Genomic DNA, 26,049 nt, shown 5'->3' with positions numbered 1-26,049 from the left:
AAGAGTACTGTTGTTTTTTGGCAACTGCATGTGTAGTTTTTTTTCAACAAATAGGTGGGGTGGGTATACCTGTGATCCTGAGGCTTGGGGGGTGGGGCAGAGTGATCAGGAGTACAAACTCATGCTCAGCTAGAGAGTGAATTTGAGCCTAGACTGAATTCCATCTGCAGCAACAAAGCAGACCAGAGATGGCCACACTTCCTCAGTGTCTAGCCCTCATTCACCAGTGTGCACCTTTTCTCTCGACTCTTCTGATAGTGTGATATTGTCCCATGCTTTTAGTTTATGTTTCCTTTGGGTTGATGGTGTTGAACACCTTTTTGGTTTTGCCATAGGAATAGTCTGTTTTTAGACAGAATCCATGTCCTAGAACTGACTGTCAGAACTCTCTGTAAATCATACTGGCCTCAAATTCACAGATCTGCCTGCCTCTGCCTCCTAGTGCCTGGATTAAAGGTGTGTCCACTGTACCCAGTTTTGCTTTTGTTTTTGAGATTGGCTAGCCTCAACTCTCCTATCCTCCAAGGTTACAGCTCAGTGTCAACCATTTTTATCCCTTACCCTCAGATTTTGTCCAGTCTTTTGTTTAAGACTAGTTCAGTAGTTCAGATTGGCCTCAAACTTACTATGAAGTAAAAAATGGCCCTAAATTGCCTATTTTCTACCTTGAAGTGACTTTCAGACTTTAAGACTATTCTGGTTGCTGAAGAGGAGTGACAGGTACCTAGAAGTGACAAGCATGAGGCTGGGAACTCGAGTGGCTCCCTAGCTCTGGCGTAAGGTAAGGGGGACACTGAAGCTTCCTTCTTAAAATTCCAGAGTCCTGCCCACTAGGAGAGTAGAGGGCCCCATTCCTGCTCAGTGTCAATCTTGCAGGTGCCCTTGACTCCAGGATGCAGTGTGTCTGGCTTCAGTGTCCCTTGATTGTTACTGTCTCAAAAGTGATCACCCTCTAGGAGAGAGTGGCACCAGGGTTGCGTTCCTTCCCTCATCCTGATCCGTGTCCTGCTGCCTTATCTGTCCTCGTGTTCACCTCCTCCTGGTCCCCCAGTGTCCTCTTGCCTCAGAGATGGTGACTAAAGCAGATGTCACCCAGTGATCACTGTTGTCAGGCATCCTCCCCACCTCAGGGAAAGGATCCCTTGGTCTTTACCAATGGCTGATGCTGTGATCAAGAGTGCCTTGCCTGCACTGTCCAATTGGCGTCACTGTCAGCGGCTGTATGGGAGACTCTGTGTAGAGGAGGACTGTCAAAATCCAGTCCTCATCGGCCTCTGCCGCAACTTCCTGACTGATTTTTGGTGGGAACAGAATGTGATGTCTTGATAATATCTTGTAAGTGTGGAAGGTAGTGTGCCAGCTTGTGTGTCCCCTTAGTGAACTTTGATTCTTAAAAATAGAAAGATGCTGAAACAGGAAAGAACATTCTAGTTCATGTGTTCTAGTTTGTGTTTTTTATGGTTGTGTGCTCGAGCATGTGTATGCCTGGGCAGGTGTGGGAGGTCAGAAGAGTGTCTGCGGTCTGTTCAGTCCTTCCACCCTTGTGTGATCTGTGAAGCTTGAACTCGGTCTCCAGCTGCAGCAAGCACCTTTACCTGCTGAGCCTTCTGGCCAGCTCCATTTAGTTACTATCCACCCAGAAACTGCTGAGGGGTTCTGTCCCTGCAGTGCTGCCCCTCCCCTCTGAGTGGGTGTCAAGGTTATCTAGTACTCCAGAACTGCTCCAGTTCAAGGTCTCGTACACTTGGGACTCCTAGCAGTCCATCATAAAATCAAATCTTTGCAATCAGCCCCTGCTGTTTATCAAAAGAATGAGCCAAGGCGGGTCCTTGGGAACGAGGGGAACAAGACTAACCACTGCTTGTTTCTTTAAAGCAAACAAAAAGTAAAAGCTTTGCCCAGCAGCATTGTTGGATCTTTACTGACAGTGGTGTTGTGATTTCAGAGTTTTCACTTATTTTCATATTTGAGACAGGGAGGGTCTTATTAGGTAGCCCAGACTGGCTTGGAATTCGTGAGCCTCCAGCTTTAGATTCTTGGATGTTAGGATTACTGGTGTATGCTGCCATACCTATGCTTCATTATTTCAAACTTAGTCTCTCCTCCCCTCCCCCCTGCTGTACAGGGTAAACCAGGCTGGCCTCAAACTCAGTGTTGTTGGATTGACCTTGAACATCTGATCTTCTGTCTGTCTCCCAAGTCTTAAAGGCATGCACCACTGCTCTGGTTTTGATGCAGATGTGGGAATGGAACCCAGGGCTTCTGTGTGCTAGACGACAGGAACACTGCAACAGCAGTATCCACTATTAAGTCAAATACATAAAAGATCTTTGTAAAATGTCAGAGTTTAGAAGTTTAGAGCTTCTCCAGATGCCTCATGGGGCAGAAGCATGTGAACAGGGACAGCTCCCTCACAAAACATGCACTTCTGAAAGTCCACGAAGTGAGCGCATCTGTAGCTCAGTGGTGTCTGGAACCTTGGTGGCTGTGGGAGCCTTCCCTAGACAGTACCTTATGGACCATAGTCTATGTCCTCAGGTCTGAGAAATGATGCTTTTCCCAATGATGGCCGTGCAGAGATTTTACAGTAATGGAGTCACTTCTCTGCCTCGGTCTGCTGTAGGGGAGCAACTCTTGGCATCTCTGGGCAAGCCCTGTGCAGACATGCCCGTATGGACATATGCCCCATCAGTTCTTCAGTGTCCTCATTCTTCCCATTGAGGGACACCATCGTTGCCAGCTATCCACTGTGCCACAGATGCAAAACAGCCCACATAATTCCTCTCTTCAGGTAGACTTCTAGGCTTCTAGACAGCCAACCTCAAGGAAGAAAGTAGGCAGATTGTACCTGAGGCCGCCTAGAAACTGGGCCATTGCCACGTGAGCTCACTGAAGTTTGTATTCAGAATTTTCTGTGCATCCACTTGGGTGCACTCTGGCTTTGGTGTGCCACCTTGGGTCTCCGTGGCCAGCCTGCTAACCACTACTTCTCAGCAAGACTGAGCTGTCCTCGATCGAATTGACAGGGGCCATACCAAGTGTGCAAGACTCATGAGTACCAGTGTGCTGGTTCTGTCAGCACCAAATTTTGTAAACAACAATGGGCTGGGAGAGGGCACAGCAGGTAAAGTACCTGCTGCATAGGCCTGTTCAGACCCCCAGCACCCTGTAAAGGCAGGTATGGCAGTGCCTGTAACTCTAGAGCTAGGGAAAGGAGGACAGGCAGGTGGATCCTGGTCAGCTAGTCTTGCCACCCTGAGAGCACCAGGTTCAGTGGGAGGCCAGCAGAAAAAGACATCTCCCAACAACCTTTTGTTTGGCCTGCCCATACTCACACACATGCACTTGTCTACACAGTCAGCTTTTCTTGGTCAGTCAGAGACTGGGGGGCAGATTCTCCTGCCATTTGCAGAGGCCTACCCCTTTTCCTGGTGACCGGCCCCTGTGGTAGTCTGATAAAAGATACAGATAGAAAGTTGCCCCAGAAAACCTAGCTGTTGTTTGATGTTTTGTTTTTGTGACAGGGTTTGTCTGTAACTTTGAAGCCTGTCCTGGAACTCGCTCTGTAGACCAGGCTGGCCTTGGAACTCACAGAGATCCGCCTGCCTCTGGGATTGAAGGTGCACCACCACTGCCTGACTGTCTTCAGTATTTTAAGAGACTTCACACACACACTCACACTCACTGACGCCCATTGCCTGGGGTTGAAAGACTGGAAAGTCCTGGAGGGAATGCCTGTACTTAGGTTCTGTCTTGTGTCCAAGGCCCATTTTCAGTAGGTGGCCTGATTTGTAATGAGAGGTCCTCTACCACTTGGTTCAGGTCTTAGTATACCAGTCAAAGTTCATAGGCTGCACTAGGGTTTAAGTGTGATTTAAAACAACAAAAACAACCTCTTTGGGATATAGTTTCTGTACCTTTATGGCCTATAAATCTATTTAAAGTTTAAAGTTGGGTAACTCCCAGTACATTTTCTAAGTTGAGTAGTCTACCACCATGGAATTTTCAAATGTTTTTATCATCTCTTAAAGCCCAAGTCCATTAGCAGTCACTCCCCATTCCCTCTCCGCCCAGCCCAGCTCAGCCATTCATCTCTTTTCTGCATCTATAGATTTGCTGTCTGGGCTTTACAGATAAATGCAACTGAGTGTGGCTGGCTCTCTGATCATGTGGAATGTTTTTACAGCTCCTCCCTGCTCTCCCAGGTATCGGGCCTTCCTTTGTAGCATTACTGCGTACTGTTATACTCTCCACCTGTCCTGCGTGCACCCTCTCGTTCATGCATGGTGCAGGGTTTTTTTGCATTTCTTGACTGTTGTGAATATCTCTGTGTGAGCAGTGGTGTCCCGCTCATAGAATAGAATAGATAAGGGAGTCAGATGACTGACTGAGGAACTTGGCCTTGGCCACTGGTGAATAAAGCTGGTAGGTAACTTCTGGTGTTGGAAAGGAGGGGCCGACAGATAAACACTGACTCCCCAGCCCCCACCCCTTAGCCAAGGTAGCCCCACACAGTGGGTGTTTCTGGTTTGGTTTTGGTTTTGTTTGTGTAGCAAATTAATGATATAGGGCAGTAATTTGGGAAGTTGATCCTATGTCCCACCCTATTGTGAGGCTAAGCCCTAGTTCAGCATCTTAGAGAAGGTATTGAACTAAATAAATATAAGGTATGGCTAGTCCCTCTGCAGGGAAAACATCCACAGCCTAACAGACTTGGATCCAGGTGGACTCTGTCTCAGAGATGTGCAGTGATTTCCATCGTTGAAGATGGTGTTAGAGATTTTTCCTTTTTTTTTTTTTTCTTTTTTGTTGAAACAGGGTTTCCCTGTAGTGCTGGCTGTACTGGACTTCCTCGCTCTGTAGACCAGGCTGGCCTTCACAGAGATCTACCTGCCTCTGCCTCCCAAATGCTGAGATTAAAAAAAAAATTAAATTAAAATTAAAAAAAGGCCTGCATGCCTCGCCAGGAAATCTCCCTACCCCTAGATGTCTTTTTCCTGTAATTTGGAGATCCGCTTGCCTCTGCCTGTACCTGTGCTAGGATAGGATGTGCTTTAACCCACCACCTGCTCCCTGTCTCTTGGCTTCTAATCCTGGTTTCAGGGAGGGGGGAGTTTGGTTGCTCCTTTTTTTTTTTTTTTTGTATTTTGAGTCAGAGTTTCTCTGTGTCTGTGTAGCCCTGCCTGTCTTGAAACTCTGTAGACCAGACTGGCCTCTAATTCACAGAGATCTGCCTGCTACTACCTCTTGAATGCTGGGATTAAATGTATGCACCATTCTGCCTGGCTATTTTACTCTTTTTTTTTGTATTTTTTTATTGATATTTATTGGTCTCTACATTTTTCTCTGCTCCCCTCCCTGCCTCTCCCCTTCCTCCTTTAATTCTCCCCCAAGGTCCCCATACTCCCAATTTACTCAGGAGATCTTGTATTTTTCTACTTCCCATGTAGGTTAGATCTATGTAAGTCTCTCTTAGTGTCCTCATTGTTGTCTAAGTTCTCTGGAATTGTGGTTTGTAGGCTGGCTTTCTTTGCTTTATGTTTAAAAAACACCTATGAGTGAGTACATGTAATAATTGTCTTTCTGTGTCTGGGTTACCTCACTCAAAATGATGTTTTCTAGCTCCATCCATTTTCCTGAAAAAGTCAAGCTGTCATTTTTTTCTGCTGTGTAGTACTCCATTGTGTAAATGTACCACTTTTTTTTTTTATCCAATCTTCGCTCGAGGGGCATTTAGGTTGTTTCCAGGTTCTGGCTATGACAAACAAAGCTGCTATGAACATAGTTGAGCACATGTCCTTATGGCACGATTGAGCATCCTTTGGATATATATCCAAAAGTGGTATTACTGGGTCTTGAGGAAGGTTGTTTTCTAATTTTCCTTGAAATCACCACACTGACATCCACAGGGGTTGTACCAGCTTGCATTCCCACCAGCAATGCAGAAGTGTTCCCTTTTCCCCACAACCTCTCCAGCATAAGTTGTCATCAGTGTTTTTGATCTTGGCCATTCTTACAGGTGTTAGATGGAATCTCAGAGTTGTTTTGATTTGCATTTCTCTGATGATTAAGGATGTTGAACATTTCTTTAAGTCTCTTTCAGCCATTTTAGATTCCTCTGTTGAGAGTTCTCTGTTTAGGTCTGTACTCCATTTTTTTTAATTGAATTATGTGATCTTTTGGTGTGCAATTTCTTGAGTTCTTTGTATATTTTGGAGATCAGACCTCTGTGGGGTTAGTGAAGATCTTTTCCCATTCTGTAGGCTGTCGTTTTGTCTTGTTGACCATGTCCTTTGCTTTACAGTTTCAGGAGGTCCCATTTATTAATTGTTTCTCTCAGTGTCTGTGCTGCTAAGGTTCTATTTAGGAAGTGGTTCCCTGTGCCAATGCGTTCAAGTGTACTTCCCACTTCCTTTTCTAAAAGGTTCAATGTGGCTGGCTTTATGTTGAGGTTTTGATCCATTTGGACTTGAGTTTTGTGCATGGTGATAGATATGGGTCTGTTTGCATTTTTTCTACATGTTGATATCCAGTTATGCCAGTACCACTTGTTAAATATGCTTTCTTTTTTTCCATTTGATATTTTTTGCTTCTTTATCAAAGATCAGATGCTGAAGACGTGTGGATTGATATCTGGGTCTTCTATTCAGTTCCATTGGTCCTCCTGTCTGTTCTTATGCCAATACCAGGCTGTTTTCAGTACTGTAGTAGAGTTTGAAGTCAGGGATTGTGATGCCTCCAGACGTTCTTTTATTGTACAGGATTGTTTTGGCTATCCTGGGTTTTTTCCTTTTCCATATGAAGTTGAGTACTGTTCTTTTGAGGTCTTTGAAGAATTTTTCTGGGCATTGTGTTGAATCTGTTATTTTACTCTTTTAAACAGAGTTTGACTGTGTAGTTATGACTGGCTTCAGACTTGCAACAGTCCTCTGCCTCGACTCCGGGTGCCGATTGTAGGTGTGAGCCCCGCACCCAGCCTCAACAGTAGTTGTTTTATCTGCCTCTGTAGCACTGTTGGAATTTTCCTCCAGTTGATTGGGTTTGAACTCCTGGCTGTAATGTCCCAGGTCCTTCTTGTGTCCGCTGCTGGCTCTGCTTTAGCAAGCTACATTTGCACTTAGGAAACCTTCCACCTCTGCCCTGCCCTCAAAGCCAGTAATGACCCTTGCTCTAGAGAGAGTTTGGTGTTCAGGCCGTCCCCCAGATGACCTGATCTCCTACTGGCCTCTGGACCTGGCTGGGATCCTCCCTCCTCCTCCCTGAGAAGGGGGTGGAGTTTCCCACAGTTTCAATTTAGTTTTATTGAATTTTATTGTTCCTCGAGGCTATTGAAGCCAATCATCATTACTACTGACAGCAAGAGCCAAGAAGAGAAAAACTCTGCATAGCCAGCCAGTCCTAGCTGGCTTGAACTTATTATGTATACCAGTATGCCCTCAAATTTACAGGGATCCTCTCACTTCTAGGACCACTACAGCTCGTGTGTGTGTGTGTGTGTGTGTGTGTGTGTGTGTGTGTGTGTGTGTGTGTGTGTGTGTGTGTCTCGGAGGAGTGGTCATGTAGAGTCCAGCCTCCCTGGTACACCACTTTGCCCTGCTTTGTTCATGGTGCCACAGGGGATCAGGTTCTCGTGCTTGAATTAAGGATGCGTTTGTATGCTCAGGAGTGCAGGTGCCCTCAGAGGTCAGAGGAGGGCATCAGATCCCCTGGAGGTGGAATTCCAGGCAGTTGTGAGTCACCAGATGTTAGTGCGAGGTCCTAAACTCAGGTCCTCTATAGAAACTCTTCACTGCCGAGCCACCTCTCCAACTCTAGCCTTCTTTTAGACTGGGTCTCACTATGTGACTTTGACTAGCCTAGACCTCTATGTAAACCAGGATGTTTACATATGTCACATGCACCTGCCTCGCATCTTGAGTGCTAGGACGAGAGGTGTGTGTTACACCTGGCAGCTGTGAACTGATTGCTTTTCCACGTTCCAAGTGATGTGATTACAGGTGTATACACCTTGTCCAGTTTGTGTTGCTGAAAATCTACCCAGACTTTATGCATGCCAGGTATCCCCTGAGCTACACACTCGTGATGCTCTTCCTGCCTAGAAAGTTTATCGTGATAGATGCCACGGGGTTTCTTGAAGGAGGATCCTCCTGTGCCACAGATACTGACATTCTGGGTCTCAGGTCTCTCTGCCCAACTTGGTTAGCTGTGTTCTGAGTGCTTGTCGCATATAAAATCTCTGCCTCCTCCAAGAGCCAGCAGTGTCACCTGTGCCCTTTGTTGCCAGGCACATCTGGGCAGGACTTGGCACCTATGGCGGGATGCTGCTCTGCGAATCTTCTGCAGCACAGTACCCACCTCCTGGCTCCATTCCTCTGACCTGTTCTGCAGTGGTGGCAGCCACTGTGTTTTGTTCCTTGAAATGAAAGCTTGCAGATTTGGAAAAGAAACAAAAATGATTTGTGTCAGCTAGGTAAAAGTGCCCATGAGTGACCTGTAAAGAGCTTAGGGTCATGCTTTGATTTTTTACTGCCTATTCCGTTGGTTCTCATGTTTTTAACAAAAAACGGGTGTGTCTAGTTCTAGCTTACGTCCAGTGTGTTAATGCATATTGCCTTTCCGGTCAGGCAGACATGATGAAACCATGTGCTTACCTAGACACACAAATGCTCCTTAACTTACATAATTGCAAATAGAGCTGCATTTATCAACCCAACTCCCTGAATGTAGCAACGGCATGGTTCCTTCCCCTTGTGACTGCAAGCTGCGCCCCGTTTGCAGCATCATGTTCCTTGGCCCTGTTTGAGTAAGGGTGGGCCAGTGAGGTGGCTCAGTGCATAAAGACATTTGCTGCCAAGCTTGACAACCTAAGTTGGAACCCCAGGAGAGAACAGACATCCACAAATTTTCCTCTGACCTCCACACTTGTCACAGCACGCATGCACACCCGCAATATATAAATAAACCAACAAATAAAAGTAATGAGTGTGCTTTGAAGTCCTGCCAGCAGCAGAGGGTATTTAAAGACACGCTTTCATGATTCTGCTTTGGCATCTGAGTTTGCACATAGGGTGTGATCTGTATTTATAGTGACAGCAGCCATGGCTCTAAATGATGAGACTTTCCATCTCCCCTGCTGTCCTGTGATTCTTGGACATGTCAGCCCATGTATCCTTTACAGCATTCTGTGTCATGTCCCTGTTAGAAGTACATGCACTTGTGTCTGTGGATGGATTGGGTGGTTGACTGGGAGATGTATTATCCCTGCATGTGTTTTTCTTCTGTTTCCAGCTGACACCGAAGATGTGTGCATCGTGGAGAGATTGTTTTCAAGCAGTTTGGTGGCCATCGTCAGCCTCAAAGCTCCCAGGAAACTGAAAGTTTGCCACTTTAAGAAGGGAACTGAGATATGCAACTACAGCTACTCCAACACAATACTGGCTGTGAAGCTGAACAGGCAGGTGCGTGGCACCTTGTACTAGTAAGCAGCTCAGTTGGTAGAGAACCTACCATGCCCCAAGTCCTGGGTACCATCCCAGGCACAGCGTAAAACCGGCTTAAGTGGTGTACACCTGTAATCTGAGCACTCTGAGAGGTAGTGGCAGGAAGATCAGAAGTGTGAGAGCCTATCTCAAAATGCGAGGAGGGCTGGGAAGATGTCTCAGAGAGAGAGAGAGAGGTCTTACTGCATAAGTACAAGGACCTGAGCTGAATCGCCAGCATAAAACCTCAGGTTGGCCATAGGTACCCTAACCCTAGCATTGTAGGGGGCGGAGGCAGGAGGATTGTTGTGGTTTACTGGCTACCTGCCTTAGCTCCAGGTTCAGTGAGAGACCGTGTTTCAAGGGAATAAGGCAGAGGATAATAGAGCAGGACAGGTGACATCTCTGGCTAATCCCCATTTCTCATAGATGCGTAGATGCACACACAAGAACAGCAGCAAACAAAGAAACCAAGTGTGTACTGCTGTCATTCAGTGTTCCTCCCACGTCTCACTCTGTTGGGCTTTCAACCCTGCACCATTACCTCCCCAGCCCTGCACCATCATTTCTAGGTCCCTGAATGTCTTTTCTTTGGGTTTTTGAAGCAGGATGTCTATGTAGCCCTGGCTGCCCTGGAACTTGCTATGTAGACCAGGCTGGCTCCAAATTCACAGTGATCCATCTGCCTCTGCTTCCAACTCCTGAACATATTTCCTCAGACAAACCATTAGCTTCATTCTCAGCATCTTTGACCTGGTAGTCCTATGCGCTGCTTTGCCCCAGCCCACTCCATTTGTCCTCAGGACACTAGTCTTGTCTGTTACTGTCTCCCCGGATGCAGGTCCAGGGATAGCATCGGCTTTTTATGCAGTGCCTTCTTTTGCTTTCAAAGATTCTCTTCCATCTTTTCCTTCTGTGGGTTGTTCCTGTGATGTATATTTTTCCTCAAATCAACAGAACAAGCCCCTTGTGTAGAGCGTTTTCATGTGTTTTCTGAGAGTCCTGGCTGCAGTTTGCACACAGGTAGCCACTGCAGAAGAGCCTCCAGCGTTTTCTGTGTACAGCAGCAGTCAGATTCCAGAGACTGCGTTGTTTTTAAAGCAGTTAAGCAGACATGTGCGTCCTGGTTGCCTGATTGAACTGGGAGTTGGCCCCATCCGTCAGTTAGTTCATCTAGGAAGTTATGGGATATACTTTGCAAGTTTAAAACATAGCAGATTCATGCTCCAATATAGCTGATGTGAAGTGTGTGTGCCAAGCCCCTCACAGAAATCAATCGCAGCAGTAGCAGCTAGGAGCTCCAGCAGCCCCACCACCACCCACATCAGGTGGCTCACAGCCGCCACCTGTAACTCTAGCTCCAGGGGGATTTCACACACTTTTTCCACCTCAGGAACTAGCACACAAAGTACACATGCATACATGCACATACAAAGTGAGCTAAGACTTTGCAGCAAAATAATCAATCTGTGCACACTGTAACGTTTTATACTTTTCATAAATCCCCATGCTCTTAGTTGTATTTTACCCATACCTCATTCACCATAGGTTTTTTTTGTTTGTTTGTTTGTTTTTGTTTTTGTTTTTGTTTTTGTTTTGCTACTCGGGGTAGACCTCACACATGAGAGGCAAGTACTTTTACTGCTAAGCTACATCTCCAGCCCCTTTTTACTTATTTTGTAACGGGGCCTCAAACTTTCCATGCCCCTGCCTCAGTCTCTCTGCAGTAGGTAGATGATGGGCCTGTGCACTTGGCTGGGCTCGCCAGGTTGCTGTTAGGTTTGCGTGTGTGTGTGTCTGTGTGTCTGTGTCTGTACACTTGCCTTCTACCGTATTTGAGGCAGGGTGTCTTGCTTGCCACTGTGTACACCAGGCTGCTAATGATCTTCCAGGGAATTCCCGTCTCCACCTTCCATCTTGCCATAATGGCAGTGCCACATCCGGAGTTATGTGGGTCCTAGGGGTCCCCTGTCCTCACACAGTAAGTGCTATTATCCACTGAGCCATCTCCTCAGCCCTCACCTGTTGTGAGTTTTTATCTGTCCTGTCAACTGCCAGCCAGCTCCCAAACCACAACAGAGAAATTTCTTATTAATTATGAAAGCTCAGTCGATAGCTTAGGCTTGTTTCTGACTAGCTCTTATAACTTAAATTAACCCATATCTTTTAATCTACATTCTTTATGTGGCTCGGTTACCTTCACCCTATACTGCACATGCTGTTTCCTCTGTCTGTCTTGGGATTCCGCCTTTCTTCTCCCAGAGTCCTGTCTGCCCGGAAGTCCTCCTTTTGGCTGTTCAGTTCTTTATTGCAGCAGTCCCAACAGTACATTCTCACACAGTGTGCAGGAGTATTCTGTACACTCACCCTAATTTCCTAAACATCACTCAAGCACACAGTACTGAATTAAGTCGCCTTTTAGAATCTGTAGTACTCTTGTCATATGTAGTTATGGGAGCTGATGCGAATGGGCAAAAAACCTGATCGGCAGTGGAAAGGCAGCTGCACACACTTGCTCTGTACACAGCCTACATCGTGTCCTAGGGTTGGAGAGTATCTTGATCCAGGAGTCAGCTGAGTTGGAACTCGGCACTTGCTGCCCCAGTCCTCCTTCATGCTTGGTGGTCTTTGTTTTCACTGTTTCTAGAGGCTCATTGTGTGTCTGGAGGAGTCACTCTATATACACAACATCCGGGACATGAAGGTACTTCATACCATCCGAGAGACACCCCCAAACCCTGCAGGTAAGCCATTGCTCAGGAGGTCCTGAGCTGGTGAGATGACTGAACAGGTAAAGGCACTTGTCGCCAGACCTGACTACGTCAGTTTGGTTCCTAGAATCCACAATATGGGAAGAGAAAACCAACTTCTGCACCTTGCCCTCTGACCTTCCACATGCACTGTAGCATGCATGTCACCAGCCACATACACACACATACAAACAAACCAAAAATAAACAAGTACAATTTTTTTTTAATTTTTTATGTGTTGGTGTTTTGCCTGCATGTATGTCTGGGTCCCCTGGAACTGGAGTCACAGACAACTGCGAGCTTCCCTGTGAGTGCTGGGAATTGAACCTGGACCCTCTGATAAAGCAATCAGTACTCTTAAGCTCAGAGCCTATCTCTAGCCCCATCCAATTTATTTTTTTTAAAAAAGGAAGGTCCTTGTTTCTTTAAGGGGACTTTTAAAGATAACTGCAGGCCAGTGGGTTGGCTCAGCAAGTAAATGGGCACTTACTGCTAAGTCTGAGGACCTGAGTGCCATTCCTAGAGCACACATGGTGGAAGGAGAGAACAGCTCTTCTAAGTTGTCCTCTGACTCACACACCTTGGCACACATGCATGCACACTTCATAAACAAACATACTAAAGACAGCCATCGGTGGGAGTTTCCTCTCTGGTCCGTACACCTGAGGCAGGTATAAAATGTGGTAGGTGTAAACTGAACAGCCTTCCCCCTGGTCCAGTCCTGCTGAGCCTCCATCCCAGCGGGGCTCTCTTGTGAATGTGTAAGCCCATTGGTCGTCAGATCTGCGATAGCCCAGCCTTCTGGTCATCATTAACCAAAGTCCTTTCACCTCTGAGTGACACCGGCAGGCAAGATGGCCTGGGACACAGAGCTTGTGAGTGTGCAGACAAGGTTTAGCTGCTACTTTTTATTGGTTTTGTTCCAGAATTATGAACTCCGCTCTGACACTAAACAGTATCCTAGACTCAGTGTGCATTCAGTTGTCGTGTGTTTCCACAGGCTTGTGTGCACTGTCAATAAACAACGACAACTGCTACTTGGCGTACCCAGGGAGTGCGACCATTGGAGAGGTGCAGGTCTTCGACACCATTAACTTGGTAAGGTCCTTGCGAGGCTCCGATGGATGTGTTTTGCTGGGAAGACATGCAGTGCACCCTTGGCCCAGCAGCATGGCTTTCCCTGGGGCTCTCCTTAAGTGGCAGAGCGGATCTGGCTAAGCTGCCTGTGTTTCACCAGCGCTCAGTGCTGAGCAGTGTTTCCACAACCTGCCTGACATGTGGCTGTGCTACTCAGGTTGACCCTAGGAATGGTGTTCTTACAGCCGCTCCCACTGATGGTTCAGTGGAGCCTGGGGACAAGACTCTTGTGTAACAGTCATGTTTTCTTGATTCCCCTTTTCAGAGAGCTGCAAACATGATCCCGGCTCATGACAGTCCCTTAGCAGCCCTGGCTTTTGACGCAAGTGGGACCAAGCTTGCCACTGCTTCTGAGAAGGTATGTCTGACTGCCATGGCTAAGGGAAACCTGGATCAATGGTCTCCACAAGCCTTGCTCATTCTGGTCACGCAGTCCAAGTTCCAAGCAGGTTTTTCTGTTCCCCAATGTACAGAAAAAGCAAAAAGAGCCCACAGTGTGAATTATCCACAGTGTTAGCTTTCCACCCTGCGAAAATGGGCCAAGGGAAGCAACCTCTATGGAAGACAAATGGATTAGTTGGTGTTCAGTAAGCTCTGTCACTTTGAACCTGTCCCATGGCCAAAAACTGCTCATATGGTAGCTAGGAGAAGCAGGGGGCGGGGGGCATGCTAACAGACTAGATGAACTTGCTCTTGGCCTCATCTCTTGAAGCTTCCACCACCACACCACCACACATTAGTGCCACTGGCTGGGGACCTTGAAACTATAGCAGTGTGCCACTGTTTGACATACTGCAGGGGCCAGTGAGATGTTTCAGCAAGTATGTATGTTGGTGTTTATGAACATGTTTGTATATGCACAGGTGCATGTACATATGTAGAGCAGGCCGGAAGCTGACATAGGACCTGAGAGTTCAATTCCTGAAGCATGATAGGAGAGAACTGACTCCTGCAGGCTGTCGTCTGGCTCATGTGCACTATGCTGCATGCACTCACAAAAATACACACACATTACCGAAAAAAAGCAAATGCTTGTTTGTGGCATAAAATAGGAAAGCATCGGACATGGTAGTGACTCAAGAAGCAGGTAGGTCTCTGAATTCAGAGCCAGTCTGATCTACATAGTGAGTCCCAAGCTAACCAGAGACGTAGTAGGACCTTGTCTCAAAAACAGCAGTGCCACACACCCCACTCAGAGGCACAAGCAGGTAGATCTCTGAGGCTACTTGGTCTACCAGCCAAGGCTATTAATACAGAGAAACCCAGTCTTAAATCCACATATACAAAACAACAACAAAAAACATTTACAATACAATGGCTAAAATATTTTTTAAACATCATTGTATTGAAACGTTGATGTTGTGTCTTGCATATTGTTATTGCAGGTAATGGTGTGTTTAAGTCATGTAAATCCCAAGTATGTGTGTTCAATTATTAGCATAAGTATTCCAGTAAAGGCTATAGGTGAAGGCGTGGCGCTTTAGTATGCTCCACGTTTGGTTTCGAGGCTGCTTATGTCTGGATTGGTAAACTGACTTTAAGCAATGTCATGGTAGTGAGCAAGCATGGGATGTAATGTTCTGGTCCTTGGCAGCAAGGTATGGTTCCCCCAGGCCTGGAGCTCAAAGAGGAGCCAGACCCCCCTTCCGCCAAGCCGCTCCTGGAAATAGCCTGCACGGCTTGTTCGCATGTGGAGCTGTGTGAAAAAGCAGGAAGGGCGGTTTTTTGTTTTGTTTTTGGTCAGCTAAAATTCTGTTTTCTTCCCCCCTTTTCCTCTCTCTGACCCAGGGGACTGTGATTAGGGTGTTCTCCATTCCAGAGGGACAAAAGCTGTTCGAGTTCCGGAGAGGAGTGAAGAGGTGAGTACACGGGTTCCAGGCTGCTTACGGAGCGTCCCTGTGGGTTGCAGTCTCTGAAGACAAGCAGCTCAGTCACAGCACCCTCCTGAACTGGTCTTGGAAGGGCAAGACAAAGCGTTGCAGTGAAAGCTGCTTGGCTTCACGTCTGTGAGCCTGCCTGAACCAGAGGAGGACTGTGTAGCAGTCTCCCCCAGCCTGGGCTGTACAGTAATGCTGTCTGCAAACGCTTCAGGAGAAGAGCCACAACCCAGATGCTAGTCTCCTTCCGGGACTATGCCTTTGTCTTCTTCACACACACCTAGATGACTCTGTGTCCAGTGTCTGCCAGGAGCCTCTCTGCACCCTCATTGTCCCCCACAGCCTTCCTATTGGGGAATGTTGGAAACACTGGAAGGATTAAGGGAAAATGTGTGTATTTAGGCTGTGGAATGTTTAGTGACCTCGGAGACACGTGCTGGGGTAATGCCCTAAGACATCAGCACTGCTGGCTGACCCACCTGGTCAGCCACTACAGCTGCATCCTAATCCACTGTCCTAGTCAGTGTCTGTTGCTGTGCAGAGACCCCATGACCACGGTGACTCTTATAAAGGAAAGCGTTTAATTGAGGCTGGCTTACAAGTTCAGAGGTTTAATCCGTTATTGTCATGGTGGGAAACATGGCAGTGTACCGACAGACATAGTGCTGGAGAAGGAGCTGAGAGTTCTCCATCTTGATCTGCAGGCTGCAGGAAACTGCCATGCTAGGCATATCCTAAGCATGTGATACCTCAGAGTCTGCCTCCACAGTGACACCCCCTAATTGTGGCAATCCCTGTGGGTCAAGCATTCAAATATATGAATCTTTGAGGGCCATTCCTATTCAAACCACCACACCTAAAACTGGTTCCATACAGCCACACAGTCTTGGTTATTTGAAATCAAAATAAAAATAAGTTAAAGATGTTTGTTGAAGAATTTTTCTTAGCTGAGTGTAGTGGCTCACATCTTTTGTCTCAGTAACAGGTAGGCAGACTGAAGGATCTCTGTGAGTTCAAGGATACTAGGACTATATAGTAAGGCCCTGCCTCAAAAGTGGGGGTGCAGAGGGAAGTGGGCTAATCTGAATACACGTGGGAGACAAAGGGGAGGGAATGATTGCAATGTGTCCCCCCCCAAAAAAAAGACATGGTTTCTCTGTGTAACCCTTTGTAGCGCCTGTACTGCGGGATGGCACGTGAGCTGGGAACTGGGCTAGAAACTTAAAAACACACACACACACAGACATGGGGACACGGGTTATTCTTGATACAAGAATGTCCACTTTATTGTGCTCAGGGAAAGCTTATATAGGACTCTGGCCACGCCCCAGCTCTCAGGATCTTTCAGCTGCAGACCCACTCCCCTGCCATCAGAGTCTCGTGCTCAGAGCAGAGGAAAACAAGTTGTTTACAAGAAATTCAGGTCTGGTGGTCCACAGTCCCCAACAACCCTGGCTGTCCTGGAACTTACTCTGTAGACCAGGCAGGTCTCGAACTCAGAGATCCACTTGCCTCTGCCTCCCAAGTGCTGGGATTAAAGGCGTGCGCCACCACATCCGTCTTGAATAATTGTAATTTCAAAGCCAGACTGATCTGCATACTGAGTTCCAGGCTAGCCAGAATTACAAAGTGAGACTATCTCAAAAAGCAAAAATATTGTTCTTACTGGTTTTATCGCAAGCAAGTTCCTGTGTCTCCTGAGGAGGTGGCCGAGAAGACCAGAAAGACTTCTGTAGGGCTGAGTGCCTCTGACAAGGTTTTCTCTTCTGTGGTCACAGTTAAAGTCCCTGGGAAGGCATGGCTGCGCTCCCCACCCCCAGCTGCTGCCAGTGTGTTCTGTGGTGGCAGGCGAAGCTGAGCCCTGTCTGACCCTTCCTGTTCCTCAGGTGTGTGAGCATCTGCTCCCTGGCCTTCAGCATGGACAGCATGTTTCTCTCCGCATCCAGTAATACCGAAACTGTGCATATCTTCAAACTTGAGGCTGTGAGGGAAAAGTGAGTTGCAGAGATTTTTTTTCTTCTTCTTTTTCTTTCTTTGGTTTTTCAAGGTGGGTTTCTCTGCGTAGCCCTGGTTGTTCTGTAACTCGCTCTGTAGACCAGGCTGGCTTTGAACTCAGCAATCTACCTGCCTCTGCCTCCTGAGTGTGGGATTAACGGTGTGTGCCATCACTGCTCAGCTAAAAACAAGCTTTTCTAACATGGTTTGTTGGGGGTGGGAGACACTGAGGATCAAACCGAAGGTCTTAGCATTGTTGCAGCAGGGCTCTACTTTTAAGGGTTGATAAGATGGCTCAGTGGGTAAAAGTGTCAAGCCTGACAACCTGAGTTTCATCCCTGAGAACCAAGTGGGGAAATACACTCATGTACATTGTCCTCTGGCTCCACAAGCATACTGGAGCATTTGCACCTCACACAATAAGATTTTGAATTAATTTAAAAGTGAACTATGCACACTCACTAGAAAAGCATGGCACAGAGCCACCCTGCTCTTGGCACCATTTCTGGGTACAGATATGGTCTGACTGTAGAGTGGGCACAACACCACCAAGCCCAGCTTCATCATGAGACTTCTGCTCAGAGGATGTGCTGGGGTCCCAAGGTTGTTTTATGATCGGTTGCTGTGTGTCCCCACTCCACACCGTATGTACTGGGGCATCTGGGATCAGCCAGCCACTGGAATGAATGTCACAGCTCTGACCCGCTCACAGGTCATCAAGGAGGTGGGTGCTTCCATCTTAAACTTTTTAAGTCACTACCACAGATGTGTGTGGTAGCGACTTGTCTCTTCCTTCCACACATTTCAAGAGCATCTCACTGGGGCCGGTGGGATTGATGGGAGCTTATGTCCTATCCAAGAGTCTGTTGTTAAAAGCATGCACGAGATACACAACAAAGGGGTGCGCAGCAGCCAACAGGACACCCTGAGTGGGACCCCCAGGACCCACATTGTAAAACAGGGACCTGACCAATATAGTCACAAGTGCACATGCTAAAGAGACGTATGATGGGAACTTGAATGAGTCTGGTTTGGGCGCTGCTACTCCAGAGCATGCTCCTGGAGGTATGCTATCATGGCCATAGCGACCTGGCAGGGGGACACAGGATGCTCTGTGCTCTGCACAGCCGATCTTTTGTGAAGTGTGGAGGGTTGATCAGTGGGTCTAGGGCTGCCTCTGTCGTTCTCAGTGATGTTCCAGCCTCCCCTGTGTGATGGTGCTTCCTTCCAGACCTCCAGAGGAGCCCACCACCTGGACCGGCTACTTCGGGAAGGTACTTATGGCATCTACCAGCTACCTGCCCTCACAAGTGACAGAAATGTTCAACCAGGGCAGAGCCTTTGCTACTGTCCGCCTACCATTCTGTGGCCATAAAAACATCTGCTCATTAACCACGTGAGTACAGACTGAGCTTGTGCCCCACCCTCTGCCCGTGCACATCAGGGCCAGGGAGCAGACACGGTGCTTGTTGCCAGGTTGCAGAGGTGTGTGTGACCCTGTCCGACCTGTCCAGGCCATCAAGTACTGCCTAGCGCGGGAAGACCTCCAGGCCTGAGACCTGGTGTTTTCTGGCGTCCTCACCACAGAACTTCCTTTTGCATTTTGCAGGGTATTTGTGTTGATGAGAAAAATTAAGTCAGACAATAGGAAATAGACACTCTGTAGTTGCAGTATCCAGGAGCACATGGGTCCTGCTTGTACAGTTGGGATGCTCTTCTGTAAGTCTGGCTCTGGAAATTGACATGTTTTCCAATTCGAATAGCTAAAAGGCTGCAGTTTAGTGCCTTGCTAGAACGAGCACAAGCATATTTGAAAAGCTTATAGGCAGACCCACCCTCAGACCGGGAGGTGCTCAGTGGGCATCGGCTCTGTCCTCAGCATCCACATAAGAGCCAGCTGTGGTCACACTAGGGAGGCTGGGGCAAATGGGTCACTGGGACTTCCTGGCTGCCAGCCTACATCCAGTTCTGTGGAATAAAGCCCAGAGTGGTAGAGCAGGACATCTCACACCCTCGTCTGGCTTCCCCACGGGCGTGTATAGATGAGTGCGTGTATATACACACACAGGAAAGAGAGAAAATACCCTCTCTTAGTGACCAGAGAAACTGACAGCTACCCTGCTCCAGAATCTGCTCTTTGGGATTCAGTGTGTGCTCACACCCAGGCCACCCTTGGCTTTACCAGCTTCACTCTGAGGAGCCCAGGTACTGCATTCATCCAGTGCGCTGGTGGGTTCTTCCTGGCCTGACTGAGATGTAGGTTTAGTGAGACGGCTTTTGTGAAAGGGAAAGAAGTCTTCCTTCTAAAATATGGGCTGCTTTTCTTTAGAATTCAGAAGATCCCACGGTTGTTGGTAGGAGCATCAGATGGCTATTTATACATGTACAACCTGGACCCCCAGGAAGGTGGCGAGTGTGCCCTGATGCGTCAGCACAGGTGAGGCTGATCTGCATGGCAGTGCAGCTGTGGGCACTGCGGTAGGTCTGTGCTTTCATCCCCTTAAGGCCAGTCTGATAGCCTGTGTCATTGGCCAGCATCATCTCCCTGTTGAATTTCACTTTTCTGGTGCTAAGAGCCTCTGCTTTCCCTTGCTGGCACAGGACCGTTCAGGGCCAGGAAGGAAAGACACCTGAGTCTGTGGTGGTCTGTGTGTGGTGATTGGGTGGCCCCCGGGCCCTTGCTGAGGGTGAGGCTCAGGGTTTATAGTAAGGTGGCCTCACAGGAGCCTGCCACCCCACCTCAGGATGCAAGTTGGTGATTGAGATGTGTGTGACTTTACCAGTGTTAAGGTCACTGTGCGGAAACCCCAGGAGGCAGATTTTTGGTGGACGTGTTCTGTCAGGTGGGAGCAGGCGTCTGTGGCACTCCCTCCTTGGCTGGCACCTCAGGCCCCAGGATGTGCTATACCTACTGTGTCCATCTGTCCTTTGGGACAAATCCTGCTCTGCACACAAGGCTGACCTCTAACTAAGGGGAATCCTTCTTGCCTCAACCTGAGATTTTTGAGAACGAGCCGGCATACTCGGCTTAGAACAGTGAGCCTGACCCTGTTCATTTGCTGTCTGTAGGCTTGATGGCAGCATGGAGACGACCAGCGAGATTGTGGACTCTGCCTCTCATGACTGCCCCTTAGTAACACAAACGTACGGCGCAGCAGCTGCCAAAGGTGCCTATGTGCCCTCATCCCCAACGAGGCTTGGTAAAGGGCAGGACACCAACTTAGAAGGTAACTGAGCAACTGTTTCCAAATTCTTCTGTACCGTGTTGTCGCTGGAGATGCCACTTCCCGCTGAGCTGTGGAACAGAACTTCTTCCAAGGCTTGTGAAAGTTAGCTTATAGTCTTCATTTTGGGGGAAAAGGCAGTCGTTGTGGCCAGTGACTCTGGTTGTCCTCTGTAAGTAGCATGTCCTTCATGCATCATGGGCAGAGACCACTAGTGCTGACACCTGAGCTCGCTCAGGCACACCCCTCTCCATCCCTAAACTCAAGGGGTTTGCTAGCAAGAGAGATTGTGCTAGCTCCCATGTTGTGAAGCATCCTTCAGCCATAACACATGATCTGTGTTGTCTCCAGCTAGAGTCCTCTGAAGTCTCCTTGGTCACTCGTAAGAGAGTCTGCATTCAGTTACCACTGTTTATTCTACAGGACTTGTGTGTGGTGCATGCTGGGAAATGGGTGATATCATTTGACTCTGCCTGAGGCTCTAGAGGCCTAAGTTTTCTGACTGGATTGGAAAGGTCTTAGTGTGGCCAAAGGCATAACTGAGGCCATCTCCGGGACACAGCTTGTCATTGGTGCACAGATAGCATCAGTAACCGGGCAAGTTCTGTGAGGGTGGCACTCTTATCTCTTTGCAGCCTACACAGATGACCTGGGTGCCGTGGGGGGCACTTGCCTGGAGGATGAAGCCAGCGCCCTGCGCCTGGATGAAGACAGCGAACATCCTCCCATGATTCTCCGGACTGACTGATCCTGACCTGTGAACTCTGGCCCAGGAGCAGAGAACACTGGCCTGGCAGAGGACTTGTGCATTGCTGCTATGAACTTTGACCTGAATTGATGGAGAGGATGGCAGAGACTTTAAAGCGAAGAGATTGTAGTTCTAGTTTATCCATACTGTCAAGAAAATACACTGTTTTTCAGTGACTTTAATCCTGCTTATGAATTTTAGCTTTTTATTTTCTCTCACTCTTTATTTTTTTTTTTTAATTTTTTTCTTGCCAAAATTAACTGAAGTCTGTGGCGTCTCCTTGCTTTGCATGCGTGATGTGCCAAGCCAGCATAGGAGAGCCACTCCATAGCAAAGCAGAGTTGTCAGGTCTCATGGCAGGGCACGAATGAAGACAGCAGCTCTGTGTGCAGTGATCCTGCAGGGGCAGGGCCCATCCGCCCACTGAGACAGCCCCACCTGGACCATTTTCCTCCAATTTATATTCTCTTTCCAGATTGAATCGTTCTGGAACTAGCTTTCTCCGTGGGGGACTGTTGTTTGGGGTCTGTTCTCCATGGGGATCTTGAGGGAGAGAGGCAGTTTCTGCTCTGCACCTTCTTTTCTGGCAGGTGACCTTGGCGATGTGCCCGGGCAGCCTGGAGCCAAGGAAGGCAATCTCGTTTGTGTCATTAAATGCTCTGTCTCCTACTGTCCCCGTCCGCTAACTGTGGCTTGGTTTGTTGTTTTAAAGGAGAGTGTAGCTACTCCCGTGCCCAAATAAGCACAAAGGTATAAGATGCTGCGTCAGCCGCCAGGCGTCCGTCTGCGGTCTGGAGCTGTGCTGTCTGCCAGGGACTCCCCTCTCTCCACTCCCCAGAGTTAGCAACAGGTAGAGAGGCCCCAGGGAGACAGTGGGTCCTCCCCCGATCCCCCACCCCAGTGACGTGCCTTTTCTTTCTTGGTCTTTACGTGTGCAGGAATATGATGTCAGGTTCCAGGGCTGCCCTCACTTCTGTTTGCTTTTGACTTTTTGGTGGCTTTGGGGGAAGTACAGATTCACATTATAGCCAAGACTGCCCTAGAACTCACTGTATAGCCAGCACTGGCCTCAGATTTAGAGCAGTCTCCCTGCCTCGACTTACTGAGAGCTGGGATTACAGGTACCACTGTGCCTAGCTCCTTTCTCAGCTCTACGGTTCAGGTTCTTGAATCTGCATTCTAAACAGACCGTAGCAGTTAGGAAGTTATGAGTTATGAAGGTGTGGGCTGTTACATCTTCCTAAACGCGGCTTTAGGTGCACACAGGGAATGAAGAGGATGATATCAGAGTACCAGGTTCTGCAGCCTGGTCAGGCCCCTAGATAGGAAGAACTGTAGTAGCGGTCTTTAGTTTAGCTTGGGTAAGTCTGGTAGTGTCTCTGCAGAATGCAGTGGCTAGACAGACCTGCTGGTGTCTCCTGCTCTTGCTCTTCCCAGGGTGGCTAATCACATGGGTGGGACACAAGGGCTGTCCACAGCTAGATCTGGCTGCACCTGTGCCCTGGAGCTTCTGAGTAGCCAAACCTATATACATTTTACATAGCAGGGGTGGGACTGGGGTGCTGAACTTGAAGCTGTGTGTGGCTGTCCTGGACCCTGATAACATGGAACCCCAGCCCTGTGGTCTGCCACAGTGGGTGCTTCTCTAGGACAGTAAAACAGGTCTTTGCAGGGCCAGGCACAGCCAGGGAGTGCTGTCTGGAAGAACTTGAGAAGCCAGCGCACAGGGATGACTGGAACCAAAGAGCGATGTCTGGATTCAAGTGTGACTTACGTGACCGTGGACTTGAACGCTGTGGGTTGGAGCCCAACTCCATCTGCTGAGATTTCTTCTCTTGGAAGTTAGTATTCCAGAAACGTGGGATTCTTTTCTCCATTTTGGCCTCAGTTTCCTCACTTGATAATTTGGTCATAAAAGGGCAGCTTCCAGAGTCCAGGGCACCCCGTCCTCAGTGGTCTCTCCAGACTGTACAGACTGTTAGTTTCTGCTGGCCTCTGAGAGCCACCTGTACACCACCTGCAGGCCTCAGGCCTGAGGAGGGGTGTGTGGATGGGCGAGAGCAGCTCTCTGAGGACTCACCACTGGCAGAGCCAATTGAGGGACTGAGTCAGCTACAATACACACCCAAGTGATTGCTCACCACCAGGCCTCACACAAATGGCCATTTTTAAATTTTCCAAAGTAAAGAGAAAATTTTGGAATCAGGTGTGGCACACACCTGTAATCCCAGCAGTCAGGAGAGTGAGGCAGGAGAATTGCTGTGAGTTTGAAACCAACCTAAACTATACAGTGTGGGCAAGCCTGGCCTACAGAATGAAAACCTGTCTCAGAAAAAAGAAACAAACCAAAGGATGGCGACTTTAAACAAAACAAAAACAAACAAACAAAAAAAAAAACACTGGGGAATGAGAGTTTAAAATCCCCCAAATTTTTACGATTTGTATGGATTGGGACCAAAGCTTTTGTATTTTCTAAAACAATGAAAGCAAAAGTTGGAGCCCCTTGTCCTCCGTACACTAATGATGTGAGCTAGGGGCAGGTTGGGGGCCTTGGTCTGGACTGTATGAGAAGAACCCTACCTCACAGGGCTGTTGTGAGGTGTGGGAGGGGAGCCCCAGCACTGGGCCTGGCCAACAATGGACTCCAATAAACACTAAAACTGAAATGTCTCACAGAGTAAAGTGCATGGTTTTTGTTGAGTCTGCTCTGCCTACAAAGCTAGGTGGGAGACTGAAACAGTGTCGTGTTTGAGGATGTGTGTGGGCATTTGCCCTGGCCTGTCCTGCTCCTTAGTATAAAGGGTGAGAGGTATAGTTACCTTTCCTGGGAGTTGGTGGTGTGAAGACCCCCACACACACTGGGCATCGAGCGAACTGTGCATTGCAGGGGCCCAGGGTTGCCATCCCCCTGCAACAAATGCCCTGCCCAATCAGGTAGCACTCCCTCCACCTGGAGCTGCCCCCATTCTGCCCCTCTTGTGGACCCTGGAGCTTCAAGGCTGCAACGGGTGCCAAGTCGGGCTTAGTAACTTCATTTTCGCACTCTTTCTCTGAGCCAAGACTTGACCGCAGGTGGGCTGCTTGGGAAAGACTCGATATTTTGGTCACAGCCCGACTGAGTTGAGAAATGTGTTCCTCGCTCAACTCCACTCTCCGTGGTTCTTTTTGTTTCATCTTTGAGATGCTCTTACAGTGTAGCCCAGGCTGCGCTCAGACTCAAGATCACCCTGCCTCTGCCCCCCCTGGGGTTACAGGCACAAGCCAGCACATCCCACTGATTCAGCCATGCTTTTTATCATGGTGTTTACATCAAGATGCATGGTCCTACTGTCCCCTCCCTTAGTCTTTGTAGTGCCTGCCCTCTGCATGCTGGGAATGGCCAGATCCCTTGTTCCTGCGGCATGGTGTCCCTAGTGTGAGGACTGGTCCAGGGCGGTGGTGGCCTGTGGGACGTCTGGAGATGCACACTGATGGCTGCTTGCCGAGCACATGGGTCTTTCTGCTGTTTTTGTTCTTGGCCCTTGGCATCTGGTACCATTTGCATCCTGTGGGTTTTGAGAAGCACAAGGGACAGAAAAGGAACAATTGCTCTGGATTTAGAGACATGATCCGCTCTTCTCTGGTGTCTGACAAAGACAGTCCCTTTGAGAAAAAAAATGAAAATAAACCTTTTTAAAGCTTGGCCTAAGGGAACTGTCCTGATCCTCACCCCTGTCTCATTCTGTACTGAGGTACACTTGAAAACACCTATTTCTTACATGCCCTTCTAAGGGAAAACTTGCAGGTGCTAGCATGGTGTGGCTGTGTCTCCGTATCTGTATCCAAGCCACAGTGATGACAAATCCCCGTTATCAGAGCTGGATGGTGTGGTACATGCCTGAGATGCCAACACTGGTAGGGTCATCCGTAGCGTGGGTGAGGTCCTGGGTTCAATTCTTGCTACATCAAAAGAACAGTACTAAAAAAGGCCCTAGAAGCTTCTCTGATCACTGTAGTTATCCCGGAAGAGCCTGCAGTAACATTGATGTTCTCCAGCCAGCCTTGCCTTGGGACCAGAACACTCGCAGCTGCTCCAGCAAGGCTTGCAGCCCACCTGTGTCCTAGAGCTCATCCACGAGTCCTCTGCAGGAAGAATGGTAGGGTGGCAGTCACAGGTGTGTGGCCACGTAGACACACAGATTTTTTTTTAAAGGTTGTAAAGATAATTAAGTGAGGTGAAGAGGTGGTTTAGAACATGTGTTGGTCTTGCAGAGGACTGGGGTTCAGTTTCCAGCACCCTACATGGTGGCACACTCTAACTTTGGTTCCAGAGGATTCGGTGCCCTCTTTTGGCTTCCTTGGGCACTGCATGCAAGTGGTGCACAGGCGTACAGGCCAAACACACATTAAATAAAAATGTTACAGAAGTATTAGGGGCAAGTGAGATGGCTCAGTAGGTCAAGGCACTGAAGCCTGATGAACTAAGTTCAGACCCACGTGAAAAGAAAACCCACTCGTGAGCATTGTTCTCTGACATCAACACAGTGGCGGGGCATATACATACGCTAATGTCATAAAACAACATGCTAACATCTAGAAATAGAGACATTCCAGGCTAGGGGACCTGTATGCTCATCACAGCCAATCCTTGAGGTTCTGTGAAGACAGCCCTCCCTATTGATTGTGACTGACTCCTGGAGCCAGAGAGGTCACCCACAGTCACTAGAGGCACCGCAGGAAACAGCCTGTGAACTCCAGTGCCCCAGTCAGACTGGTCCCAAAGGACAATGGGCTGGCCTTGCTCTTTTCACAGCCACTAGGTGGCACAAGTCTCACGACTGCCTGTGTCTGATTGAATTG

The 26,049-nt window shown here is 48.3% G+C and overlaps 1 protein-coding gene across 1 annotated transcript in view; it reads left to right on the top strand.

Annotated features, from left to right (window-relative positions):
• Wipi2 (WD repeat domain, phosphoinositide interacting 2) overlaps nt 1-23,880 on the top strand; it is a 34,786-nt gene extending 10,906 nt beyond the window's left edge. Inside the window, exons 3-12 of the mRNA XM_048436849.3 lie at nt 9,289-9,458; nt 12,127-12,223; nt 13,230-13,327; nt 13,632-13,724; nt 15,155-15,225; nt 17,130-17,237; nt 18,470-18,634; nt 19,568-19,675; nt 20,308-20,465; nt 21,098-23,880. Coding sequence (XP_048292806.1) covers nt 9,289-9,458; nt 12,127-12,223; nt 13,230-13,327; nt 13,632-13,724; nt 15,155-15,225; nt 17,130-17,237; nt 18,470-18,634; nt 19,568-19,675; nt 20,308-20,465; nt 21,098-21,210 — 1,181 coding nt within the window. The 3' untranslated portion in view covers nt 21,211-23,880. The remainder of the gene's footprint in view (nt 1-9,288; nt 9,459-12,126; nt 12,224-13,229; nt 13,328-13,631; nt 13,725-15,154; nt 15,226-17,129; nt 17,238-18,469; nt 18,635-19,567; nt 19,676-20,307; nt 20,466-21,097) is intronic.
• Nucleotides 23,881-26,049: the final 2,169 nt, after the last annotated feature.

The sequence above is a fragment of the Myodes glareolus genome, chromosome 2 (genome assembly GCF_982192425.1).
Source record: "Myodes glareolus chromosome 2, mMyoGla1.1, whole genome shotgun sequence".
NCBI classification, from domain to species: domain Eukaryota; kingdom Metazoa; phylum Chordata; class Mammalia; order Rodentia; family Cricetidae; genus Myodes; species Myodes glareolus.
Note: the sequence above shows the minus strand (reverse complement) of the source record. Positions and strands in the feature narration are given on the sequence as shown.